Here is a 20988-nt window from a genome sequence, read left to right as displayed (position 1 = left end):
TGACTCAGTTATACATAATATATATTCTTTTTCATATTCTTTTTCCTTTATGGTTTGTCACAGGATATTGAATATAGTATAGTTCCCTATGTTATACAGTAGAATCTTGTTGTTTACCAATCGTATATATAATAGTTTGCCTCTACTAATCCCAAACTCCCAATTCTTCCCTCCCCTATCCCACCCACCTTGGCAACCAAAAGTTCGTTCTCTATGTCTGTGAGTCGGTTTTTGTTTTATAGATATGTTGATTTGTGTGGTATCTTAGATTCCACATGTGATATCATATGGTACTTGTCTTTTTCTTTCTGACTCACTTTGCTTAGTATGATAATCTCTAGGTCCATCCATGTTGCTGCAAATGGCATTATTTTATTCTTCTTTATGGCTTAGTAGTATTCCATTTTGTGTGTGTGTGTGTGTGTGTGTGTGTGTGTGTGTGTGTGTGTGTGTATATATATATATATATACCACATCTATATGTGGTATATATATATACCACATCTTCTTTATCCATTCATCTGTTGATGGACATTTGGGTTGTTTCCATGTCTTGGCTATTGTAAATAGTGCTGCTATGAACCTAGGGGTACTTGTATCTTTTTGAATTATAGTTTTGTCTGGATATATGCCCAGGAGTGGGATTGCTGGATCATATGGCAACTCTACTTTTAGTTTTCTGAGGAACTTCCATACTGTTTTCCATAGTGGCTGCACCAACTTACATTCCCACCAACAGTGTAGGAGGGTTCCCTTTTCTCCAAACCCTCTGCAGCATTTGTTATTTGTAGACTTTTTAATAATGGCCATTCTGACTGGTGTGAGGTGGTACCTCATTGTAGCTTTGATTTGCATTTCTCTAATAATTAGTGATGTTGAGCATCTTTTTCATGTGCCATCTGTATGTCTTGGCCATCTGTATGTCTTCTTTGGAGAAATGTCTATTTAGGTCTTCTGCCCATTTTTTGATTGGGTTGTTTGGTTTTTTTGGAGATTAAGCCCTTGTCGGTCACATCATTTTCAAATATTTTCTCCCATTCCATAGGTTATTTCATTTTGTTTATAGTTTCCTTTGCTGTGCAATGGCTTTTAAGTTTGATTAGGTCCATTTGCTTATTTTTGTTTTTATGTCTTTTGCCTTGCAAGGCTGACCCAAGAAAACATTGGTACAATTTATGTCAGAGAATGTTTTGCCTATGTTCTCTTCTAGGAGTTTTATGGTGTCCTGTCTTATAGTTTAGGTCTTTGAGCCATTTTGAGTTTATTTTTGTGTACGGTGTGAGCGTGGGTCCTAACTTCATTGATTTACATGGGGCTGTCCAACTTTCACAACACCACTTGCTGAAGAGACTATCTTTTCTCCATTGTATATTCTTGCCTCCTTTGTTGAAGATTAATCATTTATAGGTGTGCAGGTTTATTTCTGGGTTCTCTATTATGTTCCATTTATCTGTGTGTCTGTTTTTGTGCCAATACCTTGCTGTTTTGATTACTATAGCCTTGTAGTATCATCTTAAGTCTGGGAGGTTTATGCCTCCAGCTTTGTTCTTTTTCCTCGGGATTGCTTTGGCAATTCTGGGTCTTTTATGGTTCCGTATAAATTTTAGAATTATTTGCTCTATTTCTCTGAAAAATGTCATGGGTAATTTAATAGGGATCACATTGAATCTGTAGATTGCTTTGGGTAGTATGCTCATTTTAATAGTATTAATTCTTTCAATCCAAGAGCATGGGATAGCTTTCCATTTCTTTGAATCATCTTTAATTTCCTGTATTAATGCTCTGTAGTTCTCAGCATATAAGTCTTTCATGTCCTTGGTGAGATTTATTCCTAAGTATTTTTTTTAGTGCAATTTTAAAAGGGATTGCTAGTTTGCATTCCCTTTCTTATACTTCATTATTAGTGTAAAGAAATGCAACCAATTTCTGTATGTTAATCTTGTATCCTGCTACCTTGCTGAATTAGTTTATCAGTTTTAGTAGTTTTTGTGTGGAGTCTTTAGGGTTTTCTATATATATTATCATGTTATCTGCATAATGACAGTTTTACCTCTTCCTACGAAACTGAATAACTTTTATTTCTTTTTCTTGTCTGATTGCTGTGGCTAGGACTTCCACTACAGTGTTGAAGAGAAGTGGTGACAGTGGGCATCCTTGTCTTGTTCCAGATTTTAGGAGGAAGGCTTTCAGCTTTTCACCATTGTGTATTATACTGGCTGTGGGTTTGTCATAAATAGCTTTTATGTCGACATATGTTCCCTCTATACCCACTTTCATAAGGGTTTTTATCATGAATAGATGCTGAATTTTATCAAATGTTTTTTCTGCATTTGTTGAGATGATCATGTGGTTTTTGTCTTTTCTTTTGTTGATGTGGAGTATCACATTGATTGATTTGTGTGTGTTGAACCATCCTTGTGAACCTGGGATGAATCCCACTTGGTCGTGGTGTATGACATTTCTTATGTGCCATTGGATTCACTTTGCTAATATTTTGTTCAGAATTGTCACATCTATATTCATCAAAGATATTGGCCTGTAATTTTTTTTGTTGTTAGTGTTTTTGTCTGGTTTTGGCGTCAGGGTGATTGTGGCTTCATAGAATGTCTTTGGGAGTATTCCTTCATCTTCAATCTTTTGGAAGAGTTTGAGAGGAATCAGTATAAGTTTTTCTTTGTATGTTTAGTAGAATTTCCCAGTGAAGCCATCTGGTCCTGAACTTTTGTTTGTAGTGAGTTTTTTATTACTGATTCGATTTCATTTCTAGTGATTGGTCTGTTCAAGTTATCTATTTCTTCTTGATTCAGTTTTGGTGGGCTGTATGTTTCTAGAAAGTTGTTCATTTTTATGAAGTTGTCAAATTTGTTGGCATATAATTGTTCATAGTATTCTCATGTTTTTTTGTATTTCTACTGTATCTGTTGTGATTTCTCCTCTTTGATTTCTTATTTTATTTATTTATTTGGGTCATCTCTCTTTCTTCATGGTGAGCCTAGCCAGAGGTTTGTAAATTTTCCTACCCTTTCAAAGAATGAGCTCTTGGTTTTATTAATTTCTTCTATTGTTTTTTAATCTATTTTATTTACTTCCTCGCTGATCTTTATTATCTCCTTCCTTCTGCTGACTTTAGGTTTTGTTTATTGTTCATTTTATAATTCTTTTAGACGGGTTAGATTGTTTGAGATTTTTCTTGTTTCTTAAGGAAGGCCTGTATTACTATGAACTTCCCTCTAAGAATTACCTTTGCTGAATGCCATGGATTTTGTATGGTTGTGTTTTCATTGTCATTTGCCTCAAGGTATTTTTTAATTTCTTCTTTGATTTCAGCATTGACCCATTGGTTTTATAGTAGCATGTTGTTTAGTCTCCATGTAATTGTTTTTTTTTTCTCATTTCTTTTCCGTGGTTGATTTCTAGTTTCATGCCATTATGGTCAGAAAAGATGCTTGAAATCATTTCTATACTCTTCAATTTGCTGAGGCTTGTTTTGTGCCCAAGCATGTGGTCAATCCTAGAGAATGTTCCATGTACACTTGTAAAGAATGTGTATTCTGCTTTTTTTGGATGTAATGTCCTAATTAAGTCTAACTGTTATGTTGTATCATTTAAGATCTCTGTTGCCTTATTGAGTTTCTCTCTTGAAGATCTATCTTTTGATGTGAGTGGGGTGTTAAAGTCTCCTAATATTATTGTATTCCTGTCAATTTCTCCCTTTATGTCTGTTAGTATTTGTTTTATGTATTCGGGTGTACATATATTGGGTGCATATATATTGACAAGTGTAATATTCTCTCCTTGTATTGATCCTTTTATCATTATAGAGTGTCCTTCTTTATCTTTCTTTATAGCCTTTGTTTTAAAGTCTATTTTGTCTGATATAAGCATTGTGCCCCCCCACTTTCTTGTCCTTTCCATTTGCATGAAATATCTTTTTCCATCCCCTCACTTTTAATTTATCTGTGCTTTGCCCTAAAGTGTGTCTCTTGTAGGCAGAATATTGTAGGATCTTGTTTTTTTATCCAGTCTACCACTCTGTGTCTTTTGATTGGAGCATTTAGTCCAGTGACATTTAAGGTAATTATTGATAGATATGTATTTATTGCCATTTTAACCTTGTTTTTCCATTGATTTTATATTTCTTCTTTGTCCCTTTCTTTTTCTTTTTGTTTTTCCTTTTGTAGTTTAATTATTTTCTTTTGTATTATGCTTATGTTCTCTTCTTTTTGGTTTTTGTGACTCTATTGTATGTTTTTGATTTGTGCTGTGTTTGTTAAGTATGATAACCCCTTTCTATATCTACTTGCTTTATACTGGTAGTCATATAGGCTCAAACACATTTTAGAAAAAAAAAATCTACATTTTCTTATTCTTTTCCCTCACATTTTATGATTTTGATGTCCTATTTTGGATCTTCATTTTCATCCTTTTTCTGTTCATTGTGGTTATTGCTTTCACAGAATTTTTTTGATTTTTTTAATCTGTGTACTGTCTTATTTAAGTGATTTACTTTCCAATTATGATTTTCTCTTTTCTACAGATTCTTGCTACTTTTCTATTTAGAGAAGACCTTTCCATATTTTCTTTAGGGTAGGTTTAGGATTGCTGTATTCTTTTAGTTTTTACTTGTCTAAAAAATTATTTATTTCTCCATCTATTCTAAATGATAATCTTGCTGGGTAGAGTATCCTAGGTTGCAGATTTTTCCCTTTTAGGACTTTGAATATATCTTGTTACTCCCTTCTGGCCTGCATCATTTCTGTAGAGAAATCCGCTAATAGCCTTATGGGGGGTTGCCTTGCAATTAATTCTTTGTTTTTTTTCTTGCTGCCTTTAGAATCCTCTTTAACTTTTGCTATTCTTATTATAATATGTCTTGGTGCAGGTCTATTTGGGTTTATCTTGTTCAGGACCCTCTGTGCTTCCTGTATCTGGATATCTGTTTCCTTCTTTAGTTTTGGGAAGTTTTCAGCCATAATTTCTTCAAATACATTTTCAATTCTCTATTCTCTTTTTGGGATCTCTATTATGTATAGATTGGCATGCTTTATGTTATCCCATAGGTCTCCTATACTGCTTTCTTTCTGTTTTCATTTGGGTTTCTGTCTGCTGTCCTGATTGGGTGATTTCCATTATTCTATCTTCTAGATCACTAATTTGTTCTTCTGCATTATGCATTCTGCTATTCATAGCCTTTAGTTCAGCTTTTGTTTCTTCAAATGAATTCTCTAATTTTTCTTGGCTCCTCCTTATAGTTTCTAGTTCCTTTTTACAGTAATCTGCATTTCTGTCAATAGCCTTTCTTAATTCCTTCAGATTTTTCATTATCTCCTTTTTGAACTCGATGACTGTTAGACTGAAGAGAGCTGTTTCATTGTTTGTTCTTTCAGGGGAATTATCTTGACCTTTTAATTGGAAGTGGTTTCTCTGCTTTCATTTTACTTATATTTCTGTTGCCCTATGAGTTTAGGAAGAACAATTATCTACTGTGGTCTTGGAGGACTATTTTTATGTGGGAACGTCCCTGACGTCCCTGTGTAGCCTGCATATCAACTCATTAATATTTTTCGGTGTGAAGGCTGTTTTTAGTATGGATGACTGCCACCTCTTTCCTCAGTGTATTCTGGCTGTTATCCCCTTGATAGGAGGTGTGACTGACGTTGTGGTGACCAGAGCCTGCACTGGATATTGAGCAGGGCCTCCTCTTTGCTCTGTGGCTGTCACTGACCTGTCCAGGGCAGAGTCTGCTCCCTAGTTGTTGGAGTAGAAGACCCCAGCTCCATTTCTGAGCTGCATTTCTGATATGCAGGGTGAGGTAGGCAGGATTGGACTGCTCCCACGGGGAGAGAAGCCACTGAGTATTCCTCCACTGGGCCTGTTCACCCGTGAGTGTACTCTGCTATGTCACTTTCATCCATTGAGCAGGCTCACAAAGCACACTGTTGTTAGCACTGCCCTTGGCCCCTCTGTAACCATGGGTATGCTGACTATCAGCCCTGGTGCTTCTCAGTCTTTGTTTTTCACAAAGCCACCAGCACAGGTCCGCTGAAGTCAGGTCCCAGGACTGCAGTTGTCACACACCTGGACCCACTGTGGGAGCTATGGAGGCATCTCAGACCCTGGCCCAGCCCAGCCCCCATGTGTACGTGCCCACAAAGCCCACAGCTGCTAAGGCCAGACCCGTCCCAGCCGTGGGAGCACCAGTTGTCCGTTCAGATGTTCCACAGGCACTGCGTTTACAAAGCCAGCTGCGGAGGTGTGAATCTGTGGTTTGCACAGCCGTGGGCAAAGACTTCAGCTCTGCTTCCTAAATTGCACAGCCCCTTTCGTCCTACCCCATTACTTGGAGATCTTTCTTGTCCTTTCAGATGTTTGAGGTGTTCTGCTAGTGTTCAATAGGTGTTCTGTGAGAAATGTTCCATTTGTACATGTATTCTTGATGTATTTGTGGGAAGAGGTGAGTTCCATGTCCTACTACTCCGCCATCTTGATTCTGATCCCCTGTCCTTCCACTTTTTGAGGAGGTGCTGAGGACTTATTGTTTTGGATGTCATGATAAACTCTGGGATGAAGTTTAAATGGCTTTATCCTTTTGGTTGAAGGCAGGCAAATAACAGTGTTACATCATGGTGTCTTAGCTTTTTGTCAGTACCAGCTAGTTTCTCAGTATCTCCAACTTTATAATAAAGTAATTGATTTGCTCAGCATTTAAAAAGTTACCCTATCTACCATTTTATATCTGTACGTAAAGATACAACACAAGGGCTTCCCTGGTGGCACAGTGGTTGAGAGCCCGCCTGCCGATGCAGGGGACACGGGTTCGTTCCCCGGTCCGGGAAGATCCCACATGCCACGGAGCGGCTGGGCCCGTGAGCCATGGCCGCTGAGCCTGCACAGCCGGAGCCAGTGCTCCACAACGGGAGAGGCCACAACAGTGAGAGGCCCATGTACTGCAAAAAAAAAAAAAAAGATACAACACAAGCTGAATGCTATCATTTTTCCTTACCTATGGGTATATATGTTTGTTTCAAGAGTAGAATACAGCCTCATTGGTAAGAGTATCTCTAGTCTTATATTAAAATGAAAGTCATTCATTTTTAATTTTTGCTTCTCTACTTTTGTAAAATTATGACATCTCCTGTTGGCCCTTTAACTATTTAGAGTATGGATGACTGAATTTTTTGGCATAAATTATTTTTAAATATGGAGTAATATCTGCACAGTCCTAGGGATACTGGTTATTATCTGATAAGTGGTCCTCTACTGATAGTGACCTGTAAGCCCTAGATTTCAACAAGTCCATTATGTATTTCTCAACAAAAGTGAGGTGACTTCAGATATGACCAATTTAAGCTTCTTCCATCCCATCAGTAATTCTGTATAAACAAAAGCAATGCATAAAGGTTTTCCACTTTGTAATAATTTAAAAATCACACCAGTTAATTTTTTAAGTTTTATTCAGGGAGCAAAAATAAAACAGTAATCACTTTTTTACACCACATTAGGATAAGAACACTTCATAATTGTCATCATCAAATTTACCAGGTATCAAAGAGTCTTGATTTAAGGTCACATGGCATCTCAGTCAATTGTCAGAGTTCAGTAGTTTTCACCCTGAAGGATAGTAACACTACCATGTTAATTCAATCAGAAGATATTCCAAAAGAGAGCCATAAATTAGCCAGAGCTTATAGTAAGAGAATGACTGGTATTAAAGAAGGCTAAACCTAAAGTATGATTATATTCCTGCTACTTCCTGTCTTTGCATTTAAGGATTACTTTTACCCTGCCAGTAGAAGTAGGAGCCCTGAAAAACTAGACTAGAGCCATTCCTTGGTGTTGCATGTGTGAATAAGGAAAAAAAATATCCCAGGATCTTTTATGTGTCTTGTACAATTTGATATGAGGTGTTTAATATCAAATAATAACCTTGAAGAGGCTTTTACCTTACTTTTTGTTTTCTGGTACTTTCTGGCATGTTCATTGAATCTCATCAAATAAAGCCTCATTGAAGAGAGCGTATCTTTAAATTCTTACCATAATTTCTGTTTTGTGCAGAGCAGCTGGAGGGGATGATGGGCCTTTTCAGTCCTAAAGCTAAATTCCCCACCATTGCCCTAAGCAGACCTTCACTTCTCCCCAAGAAAATTTCTTAAAAAATAAGACAGCTGCTTTTTTCCAGGTACAGGCAAGTATAGCTGAAAGTTGTTGTGACCTTCTAGTATTCGACTCATATTGTCTCTACAATTCCACCTACATTTTCTAAACTATCAGCACTTTGAATTGGCAGAGCTGCCCTTCCTGTCTCTGAAATGCGTGCGCTCACATTGGCACCATTGCTAATAAGGAGATTTAAACCTGAGGATGACTCATTGTTAATGACCCGTCTTATGTACCACTTCCTCTTTCCAGCCACCAAAGCACACAAGAAGGAGCTAACCAAGCAAATGACTCTAAAGGAGAGTTGGGGTTCCTAAACCCAGGTTTTATCACTGAACTCAAAAACCCACACACACCTTCTCCCCTCTTCCTTAGGATGAGAACATTTTAACTGACCTCTGCCCTCCTATCAACAATACAGTTGACCCTTGAACAACACCAGTTTGAACTGCCTGGATCCACTTATTGCAGATATTTTTCAGTAGTAAATTCTGTAGTACTACACAATCCATGGTTGATTGAATTCACAGCTATGGAGGGCCCACTATAAGTTATACTCGGATTTTCAACAACAAGGAGGGTGGGCATCCCTAACCCCCTTCTTGTTCAAGGGCCAACTGTATTTGAAGATACCCAGAGGGAATGTATCTTCAAAGTTATCTTGAATGTTGTTTATTTTCATAACCTAAAGAGATCTTGTAAAACTCCAATGGGATATTATACTGAAGCTGAATGTTTTATAGAATCCTTCTTACTTGCCAGAAATGCTTGTTTTATGTATCTTTATGAAAGAATAATTGTCAGGCAAGTGCACTAAAAAAGGTATTTATTTTTCTAGGATATTGAATCAGTCAACCCCAGGGACAAAAACATGGGTAATGTTTTCAAGTACTCATTTTACCTTCCCTTTGAAGAACAAGTTAATATTTTTAAATGCAAGTTAATCTTTAACTTAGGTGCATTTTCAGTAGAAAGCATGATTTTTTCAAAATATGTTAAGAAATTTTCATTAGTGATAGGCAATCAATCAGCTATCAAACTAAAGTTTGGCCTTTTAGGAGCTATTGTAAGACCCAGGATGATAATTAATTTAACACTGGAATAATTGGAACTTTAGCAATTTTTGGCAGAATGCTTCTCTGTGATGGTGAGTATTCTGGAATTTCCCCCCAAATTATAAATTTTATTATTATTATGTTGAATCTTTGGCAGATGCCTTTTTAAATAAGAAAAGAGTCAAAACCTTTCCCCGGTGTGCTATTAAAGGAATTTTCCTCTCCATAGCCTTGTGTATTAAGTTATTAAAGCTTGATCCCAAAGTGGTATTTCAAAATCATTCTTAAAAGTGTTAGTAGGATCAGCATCACCAGTGATCTAAAGTAAAAATATGTCACTTCTCTGAATTTTTCAAACACTGTGTGATAAATGATCTTGGGGAAAACGAGCTGCTTGAACTTCTTTTAAATTCTAGGGACCGACATGGCTTTCAATGTATGTGCTATATTAGAGAAGAATACAACAGAGAAGGGCACTACATCTTAATTTATTTTTTTTATTGAAGTAGAGTTGATTTACAACGTTGTGCTAATTTCTGCTGTACAAAAGTCACTCAGTTATACACGTATATACATTCTTTTTCATTATGGTTTAACACAGGTTATTGAATATAGTTCCCTGTACTATACAGTAGGGACCTGGTTGTTTATCCATTCTAAATGTAACAGTTTATATCTACTAAACTCAAACTCCCAGTCCATCCCTCTCCCTCCCCACCTCCCCCTTGGCAACCACAAGTCTGATGTCTATGTCTGTGAGTCTGTTTCTGTTTTGTAGATAGGTTCATTTGTGCCATATTTTAGATTCTACATATAAGTGATATCATATAGTATTTCTCTTTCTCTGTCAGACTTCACTTAGTATGATAATCTCTAGTTGCATCCATGTTGCTGCAAATGGCATTATTTCATTCTTTTTTATGGCTGAGTAATATTCCATTGTGTATATCTACCACATCTTCTTTATCCATTCCTCTGTCGATGGACATTTAGGCTGTTCCCATGTCTTGGCTATTGCAAATAGTGCTGCTGTGAATATATGGGTGCATGTATCTTTCTGAATGTAGTTCTGTCTGGATATATGCCCAGGAATGGGATTGCTGGATCATATGGCAACTCTAGTTTTTTTAAGAACCTGCATACTCTTGTCTGTAGTGGTTGTACCAATTTACATTCCCACCAACAGTGTAGGAGGGTTCCTTTTTCTTCACACCCTCTCCAGCACTTGTCATTTGTAGACTTTTTGGCCATTCTGACTGGTGTGAGGTGATACCTCATTGTAGTTTTAATTTGCATTTCTCTAATAATTAGTGATGTTGAGCATCTTTTCATGTGACTCTTGGTCATCTGTATGTTTTCTTTGGAGAAATGTCTATTTAGGTGTTCTGCCCATTTTTCGATTGAGTCGTTTTTTTTTTCTTTTGGCTGCATTGGGTCTTTGTTGCTGTGTGTGGGCTTTCTCTAGTTGCAGCAAATGGGGGCTACTCTTTATTGCAGTGCGCGGGCTTCTCATTGTGGTGACTTCTCTTGTTGCGGAGCATGGGCTCTAGGCACATGGGCTCAGTAGTTGTGGCTCGTGGGCTCTAGAGCACAGGCTCAGTAGCTGTGGTGCATGGGCTTATTTGCTCGTGGCCAGTGGGATCTTCCCGGACCAGGGCTTGAACCTGTGTCCCCTGCATTGACAGGTGGATTCTTAACCACTACGCCACCACGGAAGTCCCTGGTTTTTTGATATTGAGTTGTATGAGCTGTTCGTATATTTTGGAGATTAAGCCCTTGTCGGTCGCATTGTTTACAAATATTTTCTCCCATTCTGTAGATTGTCTTTTTTTTTTTTTTACAGTTTCGTTTGCTATGCAGGCACTACATTTTAATTTGGCAGCATCTAAGACTCTCCAGGTGTTGGGATTCAACTATAGCTTATGCATTCTGATTGTCATTTGTCTGTTCACTTTGATCTGGCACAACGAACATTAACACTTACTTATGTTTTCTAAGGACAAGGCCTCTCTCCCCCACTCCTCCTCTCTCTCTTGCAACATCTAATTTGTTAGAAGGAAAGATGATAAACTAGCCAAGGAAAACCTAAACCTTTGACTGTAATGTATTGGCATCATAAACACCATGTTTTGTTTTGTTTTTTATTTAGTTTTTAGTTGTCTGAGCATCTTGAAGTGGCAAGTTAGTGATTTGCTTAGCTTTTTCTTAATAACATAAATGAAATGAGAGAAAAGTAACCAGGATACATTTTCTGACTTTGGTGAAAGGACTATGACTCATCTTGTTAAAGGCATGCAGGGATCTTAATTTCAGAGAATAACATATGTTAGTCCCAACTGTTTCTATATCCATTGTGATCATGACAAGATTTGGACAAAATGTTGTAAAAGCGTATTTACTTTCATTCTATTCATTTTATGGAACAGAATAGTGCAGGAAATAGACACTGAGTGGACAATAACATCGTGCCATTACTTAAATTACTGTAACAATTAATGTGTTGGCAGGAACTTACCTTGCACCTTTCAGGGGTAAGCCAGCTTCATTTTGCATAACTCTAAAAGTTTTTTTTTTTTTTAAGTTACTTTTTTGAAACCCGATTCTATACATATCAAAACTTCTTATGATTTATTAAGAACCTGGGGAGGTATAAGACTTACATATAAGGAGTAATGGACTTTGAAGAAAAAGAGGTTTCTAAGTGGCTCTTGGGGTACAATTTAAAGGGTACAGTTAGGATAATGGAGTGAGGGATATAGGCAATGGTTTCACTAATTACTTAACTGTCAGATTCACTTGCTTCTCTAGTTTACAACAGAGGTAATCATTTAATACACAAGACTTTGGTGAGCTAGAGAACACTCAGCAAGAAATGGGCTGGCAGTGGGAAAAAATATCACTCAAGAATAAGCACAAATAAAAAATCAACTTCCAAAGGCTCTTGATACCAGTGATTTTCCACTCCTGTTGGGATTTTGATTTCTTTCCAGAAGAATTGCAGCAGTGGCCTCCTGCCAGAGGAGAACAATATTCAGCTTATAGTGCCAACTGCCACTTAGAGCTATCTCTCCAGTGGTAGAAGCCCCTCAGAGTTTTATATCTGCTGCTTATTGAAAAGCTCTTGACTTTCCCTTGGCTCACTGATCGAGGAATGTCTGGGAGCCTACATACAACAGGTGATCCCGTTCCTGTCAAACAAATGCCATCACACTGTGGGTAGGTACAGAAGGCTAGCCTGAGTGGCCACTGATTCCTTCCACCAATTCAGGCTAGCCTCTCATCAGTATACTGCAACTTATTTAGATTTTGCGGCAGGTGTCTGAAAGTCAACATAACAGGTGTAGATGCTTCCAAAGGCCATTCTTTTCTTTCATTGGTATCCAGCCATATAAATCACTTGCTTTCATTGTCTATACACAGCCCAAAATATCAAGATAGCTGTCACACAGCCCATACATTTCTGACCTTGTCCTCTCTGTCCTCTTCCTTTATGCTCCTTGTTTATCAGAATGTCTTCATAAGTGAAATGACTCTGGTAAGAACCTTTACCTCGTGTTTAAATTAGAAAGTAAGTAATGGAGTTTGCCATTTTCTTTCCATATCATCCTTCACTTAAAGCAGTGACTTTGTGTTGGAATCACGTGGAGAGCTTTAAAAGATTCTAGTCACATTTAAGTTTAAAAAACACTGATTTAAAAGTTGCACCAGTTATAGAATAAGAATAATGTTTTGCCTTATTTTGGTGACCATATTCCTCAGTTTTTAAACATTCATACTCTTAAGAGTACTTGTTTTGCTTTGAAATACAGTGCTTCATATTGTGTCATGAATACGGAAGTGACCACAAGTAAGAATATATGTGATCTTACATATACAGAAAAGTACTATGAGATGAGGTAAAGGGTGGGAAGTATACCAATGCTACTCTGAGTTCATAATGGAATAATCACTTACTCTGCCTTAATTGCCTCATCTCCAAAATCTGACAGTTAAACCAGGTAGGTCTAATACCTTCTGGCTTCTTTCTCTGATCCTATCATCAGTACCACTTCATTTCTGAGGATACTGATTTCTCCATAGAGCTAGGTGGAAGGGGGATATTTAAACCCTCTGGAAATATTATATTTAAACAGTATCAACTTACTAATAAGGCCGTGTTTCTATGATTGTAATTATCCAGTTGTAGCAAGACAGGGCAAGTGTATTTATTTTCTCCCTTTCTCCTCAGTCTTGTCCCTTCTGCCAGTTTTGTTGCCACAACTCATTCAGTGAGACCAAAGATTCCTTCTTTGGTTAGTAACTGAATGGCTGAGTTACATTTATCAATTCAAATGGAGATGATTATAATTAATTATTTAATAAAACAAAAGTAAGTATGAAGAAAGATCATTTTCCTAGATTGAGTTTTTTTAAGGATAATAAAGATATGTAAAGGTTAGGTTAGATGTTTTCTTAAACTACAAACTGTTGTCATTTTTGAAATGTGTAAGCATTTGTTTGTATAAGTAATATGTATTCATTGTAGAAAATGTGGACTCTTCAGGAAAGCACAAAGAACTAAATAACTTACTGGTATTCCAACCACTGAGAGAGATGCTCTTTTCACAGCTGGGCTTATTTCTTTGCTTCACAAATATGAATTCCTTTTAAAAAATAAAATTAGGAGCAAATTATGTATACAAGTTTCTGACTTGCTTGTTTAAATATCATATTGTCTTTAAATATTATAGATATAAAAATATATTCATAATATATTAGGGAAATGCTATAAGTAATAACCATTCCCTCAAACTTAGATATAACTCATGATTTTTAGACCTATTGGGAATGAGGAAAACCAGGTTACCTTGTGTGAATTTGAGACTCTTGGATGGCTATACAGTGAGCATCCTAACCATCTTAGCTAACATAAAAGGGATGCTATTTAAAAGTAGCTTAAAAGGATTCCAGTCTGTTGAAAGATCCCCACATATTGTAAAGTCTCATTGTTTGCGGCCCTCTTCTGTGGGTCCTGCCTGTGCCCTGTGGCTCATTGTTGTCTGCCTACTGAGACGGCTAGGCAATCTTGATTGTCTGTGGTCCTTCCAAGGTTGAGATTCTGTCTGGAGATCTGGACTTCCTCGCCTGGGCCCTCCTGTAGGTGCCCCAGCCTTGCCTCCTGACCCTGCATGTAGTCACTGGTCTTTCAACCAAGAAGACCCCATACCTCACAACTTGGAATTTGTTTGTATAAGTAATATGTATTCATTGTAGAAAATGCATGCACCTTGATCATGGAGCAGGAAGGCTTTAATCTCTGGGGCACCATACGGTGTCACACGACTCTTCCTAAGAGATCAGCACAATAGCCTATAATTCAAAAAAGGACCACTGTTGAGCTTTTCAAAATAAAGGTAGCCCATTCCTTTCTTCATGCTGGTAAACCTCTGGAACAGTAAGGCTGTTATCCCTGACCTTCAGCACTTCACGTATGTCTGTTGTCCAGGTTCAGATCACTGTGATCCTTTCTGTTTTGCATGTGGACACGTTTGAAGTCGTGCACATAATGCATCAATTTCCATTCCTGGCTTTTCACAGTTGATTGTCCTGAAGACCTGCTGGTCTTATCTTCACAGAAGATAATAGAATATTCTTTTTAGAGAATAATTATTTCCTCTCTGTACATTTATGCTAATTCACTAATTTGTATATCCATGTATAACTGATTTGCTCTGTTTTTAAGTCCCTGAAAGTTCAGCAAGTTGCTGTTTTACCATTTATTTCTTATGATTAAAATGTGTTCGATACAAACACATTTGTTCTTAGTTCACCTATTTTAAGTTTTTTACCATCAAGCTAAAGGCATGTTACTTGTTCGTATTGGCCATGCGGTTTCTGTCATATTGATGGAAGACACTGATACCTATCTGAAGATTTAAAACTGTAGTAATGTACTTAGTACAAAACATTGTTTAATGTGCTTGAGACCAAAAATAATAACTCTTCGGGGTTCTTTTCTCTCCTGGTTTTCAGGGTGCTGGTTGCACAGCCCTGGTGGTAGCTGTGGTCGCAAGGAAGCTGGAACTTACCAAAGCAGAAAAGCACGTGCACAACTTCATGATGGACACTCAACTGACAAAAAGAGTAAGTTACCACCCTTGTATCTTCAAGGGGAATATTAGTGTTTTTTCTTTCTTTGGCTTAAATTTTCATTTTATTTCATGTTGGAGTATATAGTTGATTTACAATGTTGTGTTAGTTTCAGGTGTTCAGCAAAGTGATTTAGTTATACATACACATATATCTATTCTTTTTCAGATTCTTTTCCCACATAGGTTATTACAGAATAATGAGTAGAGTTCCCTGTGCTATACAGTAGGTCCTTGTTGTTTATCTGTTTTATACATAATAGTATGAATATGTTAATCCCAAACCCTTAATTTATCCCCTCCCACCCCTTTCCCCTTTGGTAACCATGTTTGTTTTTGAAGTCTGTGAGTCTGTTTCTGTTTTGTACATAAATTCATTTGTGTGGGGCCTTCCCTGGTGGCACAGTGGTTGAGAGTCCGCCTGCTGTTGCAGGGGACATGTAACGCCAAAAAAAAAAAAATTGATTTGTATCATTTTTTTAGACTCCATGTATGTGACATCTATGGTATTTGTCTTTGACTTACTTCACTTAGTATGAGAATCTCTAGGTCCATCCATGTTGCTTCAGATGGCATTATTTCATTCTTTCTTATGGCTGAATAATATTTCAATGTATATATGTACATCATCTTTTTTTTTTTTTTTTTTGTGGTATGCGGGCCTCTCACTGTTGTGGCCTCTCCCGTTGCGGAGCACAGGCTCCGGACGCGCAGGCTCAGCGGCCGACGCTCACGGGCCCAGCCACTCCGCGGCATGTGGGACCTTCCCGGACCGGAGCATGAACCTGCATCCCCTGCATCGGCAGGCGGACTCTCAACCACTGCACCACCAGGGAAGCCCCCACATCATCTTTATCCATTCGTCTGTAGATGGATATTTAGGTTGCTTCCATGTCTTGGCTATCGTAAACAGTGCTGAAATGAACATTGGGGTGCACGTATCCTTTCGAACCATGGTTTTCTCCAGATATATGCCTAGGAGTGGGATTGCTGGATCTTATGATAGCTCTATTTTTAGCTTTTTAAGGAACCTCCATACTGTTCACAGGGCTGCACCAATTCACATTCTCACCAACAGTGTAGGAGGGTTCCCTTTCCTCCACACTGTCTCCAGTATTTGTTGTTTGTAGACTTTCTGATGATGCCCATTCTGACTGGTGTGATAACTCATTGTAGTTTTGATTTGCATTTCTCTAATACTTAGTGATGTTGAGCATCTTTTCATGTGCCTCCTGGCCATCTGTATGTCTTCTTTGGAGAAATGTCTATTTAGGTCTTCTGCCCATTTTTGGATTGTTTTGTTGTTGTTGAGTTGTACGAGCTGTTTGTATATTTTGGAGATTAAGACCTTGTCAGTCGCATCATTTGCAAATATTTTCTCCCATTCTGTGTGTTGTCTTTTCGTTTTGGTTATGGTTTCCTTTGCTGTGAAAAAGCTTTTAAGTGTAATTTGGTCCATTTGTTTATTTTGTTTTCATTTTCATTACTCTAGGAGGTGGATCCTAAAAGATATTGCTGCAATTTATGTCAAGGAGTGTTCTACGTTTTCCTGGAAGAGTTTTATGGTATTTGGTCTTACATTTAGGTCTTTAATCCATTTTGAGTTTATTTTTGTGTACAGTGTTACAGAATGTTCTAATTTTAGTCTTTTACAGGTAGCTGTCCAGTTTTCCCAGCACCACTTACTGAAGAGGCTGTCTTTTCTCTATTGTATATTCTTGCCTCCTTATTGTAGATTAATTGAACATAGGTGTGTGGGCTTATTTCTGGGCTTTCTATCCTGTTCTGTTGATCTATATTTCTGTTTTTGTGCCAGTACCATACTGTCTTGATTACTGTAGCTTTGTAGTGTAGTCTGAAGTCAGGGAGCCTGATTCCACTAGCTCCATTTTTCTTTCTCAAGATTGCTGTTGCTATTCAGGTTATTTTGTGTTTCCAAACAAATTTTAAGACTTTTTGTTCTAGAACTGCAGAAAATTGGGAATTTCAAAGGGATTGCATTGAGTCTGTAGAGTACCTTGGGTAGTATAGTCATTTTGACAGTAATTGATTCTTCCAATCCAGGTACATGGTATATTTTTGCAGCTGTTTGTGTCCTCTTCAATTTCTTTCATCAGTGTCTTATAGTTTTCTGAGTACAGGTTTTTTACCTCCTTAGGTAGGTTTCTCCTAGGTATTTTATTCTTTTTGATGCAATGGTTGATGGGATTGTTTCCTTAATTTCTCTTTCTGACCTTCAGTTGTTTGTTAGTATATAGGAATGCAAGAGATTTCTGTGTATTAATTTTGTAACCTGAAACTTTACCAAATTCATTGATGAACTCTAATGGTCTTCTGGTATCATCCTTAGGATTTTTTGTGTATAGTGTCATGTCATATCATGTTTACTTCTTTTCCAGTTTGGATTCCCTTAATTTCTTTTTCTTCTCTAATTGCTATGGCTAGGACTGCCAAAACTATGTTGAATAAAAGTGGTGAGAGTGGACACGCTTGTCTTATTCCTGATCTTAGAGGAAATGCTTTCAGCTTTTCACCATTGGGTATGATATTAACTGTAGGTTTGTCATATGTGGCCCTTATGTTGAGGTATATTCCCTCTCTACACACTTTCTGGTGAGTTTGGTGAGTTTTTATCATAAATGGGTGTTGAATTTTGTCAAAAGCTTTTTCTGCATTTACTGAGATGATCATTTGGTTTTTATTCTTCTGTTTGTTAATGTGGTATATCACACTGATTGATTTGCAAATATTGAAAAATCCTTGCATCCCTGGGCTAAATCCCTCTTGATCATGGGTGTATGATCCTTTTAATGTACTGTTGGGTTCAGTTTGCTAGTATTTTGTTGAGGATTTTTGCATGTATGTTCATCAGTGATACTGGCCTGTAAGTTTCTTATTTTGTGGCATCTTTGTCTGTTATCAGGGTGATTATGGCCTCATAGAATGAGTTTGGAAGTGTTCCTTCTGCAATTTTTCAAAATAGTTTCAAAAGGATAGGTGTTAACTCGTCTCTAGATGTTTGATAGAATTCGCCTGTGAATCCATCTGGTCCTGGACTTTCATTTGTTGGGTGTTCTTTAATCACAGTTTCAATTTCAGTGCTTGTGACTGGTCTGTTCATATTTTCTATTGCTTCCTGGTTAGGTCTTGGGAGATTGTACCTTTCCAAGAATTTTTCCATTTCTTTGAGGTTGTCCACTTTATTGGCATATAGTTGCTTGTAGTAGTCTTATGATCCTTTGTATTTCTTTGGTGTCCGTTGTAACTTCTCCTTTTTCATTTCAATCATTTCATTTATTGATGTGAGCCCTCTCTCTCTTTTTCTTGATGAGTCTGAGTAAATGTTTATCAACTTTGTTTATCTTTTCCAAGAACCAGCGTTGAGTTTTATTAATCTGTGCTATTGTTTTCTTTGTTTCTATTTCATTTATTTCTGCTCTGATCTTTATGATTTCTTTCCTTCTACTAACTTTGGGTTTTGTTTTTCCTTTCTCTAGTTGCTTTAGCTGTAAGGTTAGGTTGTTTGTTTGGGATTTTTCTTGCTTCCTGAGGTAAGATTATATTGCTATAAACTTCCCTGTTAAAGGTGTCCCATAGCTTTTGGATCATCATGTTTTAATTTGTCTCTGGGTTTTTTTTCATTTCCTCTTTGATTTCTTCAGTGATCCATTGGTTGTTTAGTAACACATTGTTTAGCTTCCACGTGTTTGTGTTTTTTATAGTTTTTTTTTTCCCCCTTGTAGTTGATTTCTAATCTCATAGCATTGTGGTCGGAAAAGATGCTTGGTATGATTTCAGTTTTCTTGAATTTATCAGTGCTGGGTTTATGGCCCAGTATATGATCTATCCTGGAGAGAGTTCCATGAGCACGTGAGAAGAAAGTGTACTCTGCTCTTTTTGGATGGAATGCTCTATAAATATCAAGTAAGTCCATCTGATACAATGTGTCATTTAAGACCTGTGCTTCCTTAATGATTTTCTGTCTGGATGATCTGTCCATTGCTGAAAGTGGGGTGTTAAAGTCCCCCACTATTATTGTGTTACCGTCGATTTCTCCTTTATGGCTGTTACCATTTTCCTTGTGTATTAAGGTGCTCCTAAGTTGGGTGCATATATACTTGTTATATCTTCTTCTTGGATTGATCCCTTGATCATTATGTAGTGTCCTTCCTTGTCTCGTGTGACAATCTTTTATTTTAAAGTCTATTTTGTCTGATACGAGAATTGCTACTCCAGCTTTCTTTTGATTTCCATTTGCATGGAATATCTTTTTCCATCCCCTCACTTTCAGTCTGTATGTGTCCCTAGATCTGAAGTGAGTCTCTTGTATACAGCATATAGATGGGTCTTGTTTTTGTATCCATTCAGCCAGTCTGTGTCTTGGTTGGAGCATCTAATCCTGTGTATGTTCCTATTGCCTTAATTGTTTTGGGATTATTTTCATGGGTCTTTTTTCTTCCTTTCCCATTTTGTTCTCTTCTGATTTGATGACTATCTTTAGTGTTGTGTTTGGATTCCTTTTTCTTTTTTGTGTGTATATCTGTTGTAGGTTTTTGGTTTGTGGGTACCATGAAGTCTTGATATAGCAGTCTATAAGATTGTTTTAAGTTGCTGGTCTCTTAGTTTCAAATGCATTTCTGGTATCCTGCATTTGAACTCTCCTCTTCACACACATGCTGGTTTTGATATGATATTTGTGTGTGGATTATTTCCTACCTTTACTGTATGTTTGCCTTTACTGATGAGCTTTCCCATTTGTAATTTTCTTGTTTCTAGTTATGTCCTTTTTCTTTCCCACCTAGAGTTCTTTTAGCATTTGTTGTAAAGCTGTTCTGGTGGTGCTGAATTCCCTTAGCTTTTGCTTGTTTGCAGAGCTTTTCATTTCTCCATTGAATCTGAACGAGAGCCTTGCTGGGTAGAATATTCTTGATTGTAGCTTTTTCCCTTTCATCACTTTGAATATATCATGACACTCCCTGCAGAGTTTCTGTGGAGAAATCAGCTGATAACCTTATGGGGATTCCCTTCTTGCTTTTAATGTTTTCTCTTTGTCTTTAATTTTTGTCAATTCGATTACTATGTGTCTTGGTGTGTTTCTCCTTGGGTTTATCCTGTATGGGACTCTCTGCACCTCCTGGACTTCAGTGAGTGTTTCCTTTCCTATGTTAAGGAGGTTTTCAGCTATTATCTCTTCAAATGTTTTCTCAGGGTCTTTCTCTCTCTCTTCTCCTCCTGGGACCCCTATAAGGTGAATGTTGGTGCATTCACTGTTGTCCTGAGGTCTCTGAGACTGTCCTCATTTCTTTTCATTACTTTTTCTTTATTCTGCTTTGACGCAGTGATTTCCACCATCTGTCTTCCAGCTCACTTATCTGTTCTTCTGCCTGATTTATTCAGCTACTGATTCCTTCTAATGTATTTTTTCATTTTAGTAATTGTACTATTCATCTCTGGTTATTTGTTCTTTATCTAGCTAGATCTTTGTTAAACATTTCATATATGTATCTTTTAGGTTTGTGCCTCCACTCTTCCCACGATCTTGGATCATCTTTACTATCATTATTCTGAATTGTTTTTCAAGTAGCTTGCGTATCTCCACTTAACCTAGTTGTTCTTTTGCGGTTTTATCTTGTTCCTTTGTCTGGAAC

At 37.3% G+C, this 20988-nt stretch overlaps 1 protein-coding gene across 2 annotated transcripts in view; it reads left to right on the top strand.

The window, feature by feature from the left end:
- Nucleotides 1–20988, top strand: part of KCNN2 (potassium calcium-activated channel subfamily N member 2) — a 173998-nt gene that overhangs the window by 132004 nt on the left and 21006 nt on the right. For both annotated transcript variants that reach the window (XM_024743366.1, XM_024743367.1), the window contains one exon: nt 15225–15335. In XM_024743366.1, the coding sequence (XP_024599134.1) occupies nt 15225–15335 (111 nt within the window). The remainder of the gene's footprint in view (nt 1–15224; nt 15336–20988) is intronic.

The sequence above is a fragment of the Neophocaena asiaeorientalis genome, unplaced genomic scaffold (assembly GCF_003031525.2).
Source record: "Neophocaena asiaeorientalis asiaeorientalis breed wild unplaced genomic scaffold, Neophocaena_asiaeorientalis_V1.1 scaffold26, whole genome shotgun sequence".
Lineage (NCBI taxonomy): Eukaryota > Metazoa > Chordata > Mammalia > Artiodactyla > Phocoenidae > Neophocaena > Neophocaena asiaeorientalis.
Note: the sequence above shows the minus strand (reverse complement) of the source record. Positions and strands in the feature narration are given on the sequence as shown.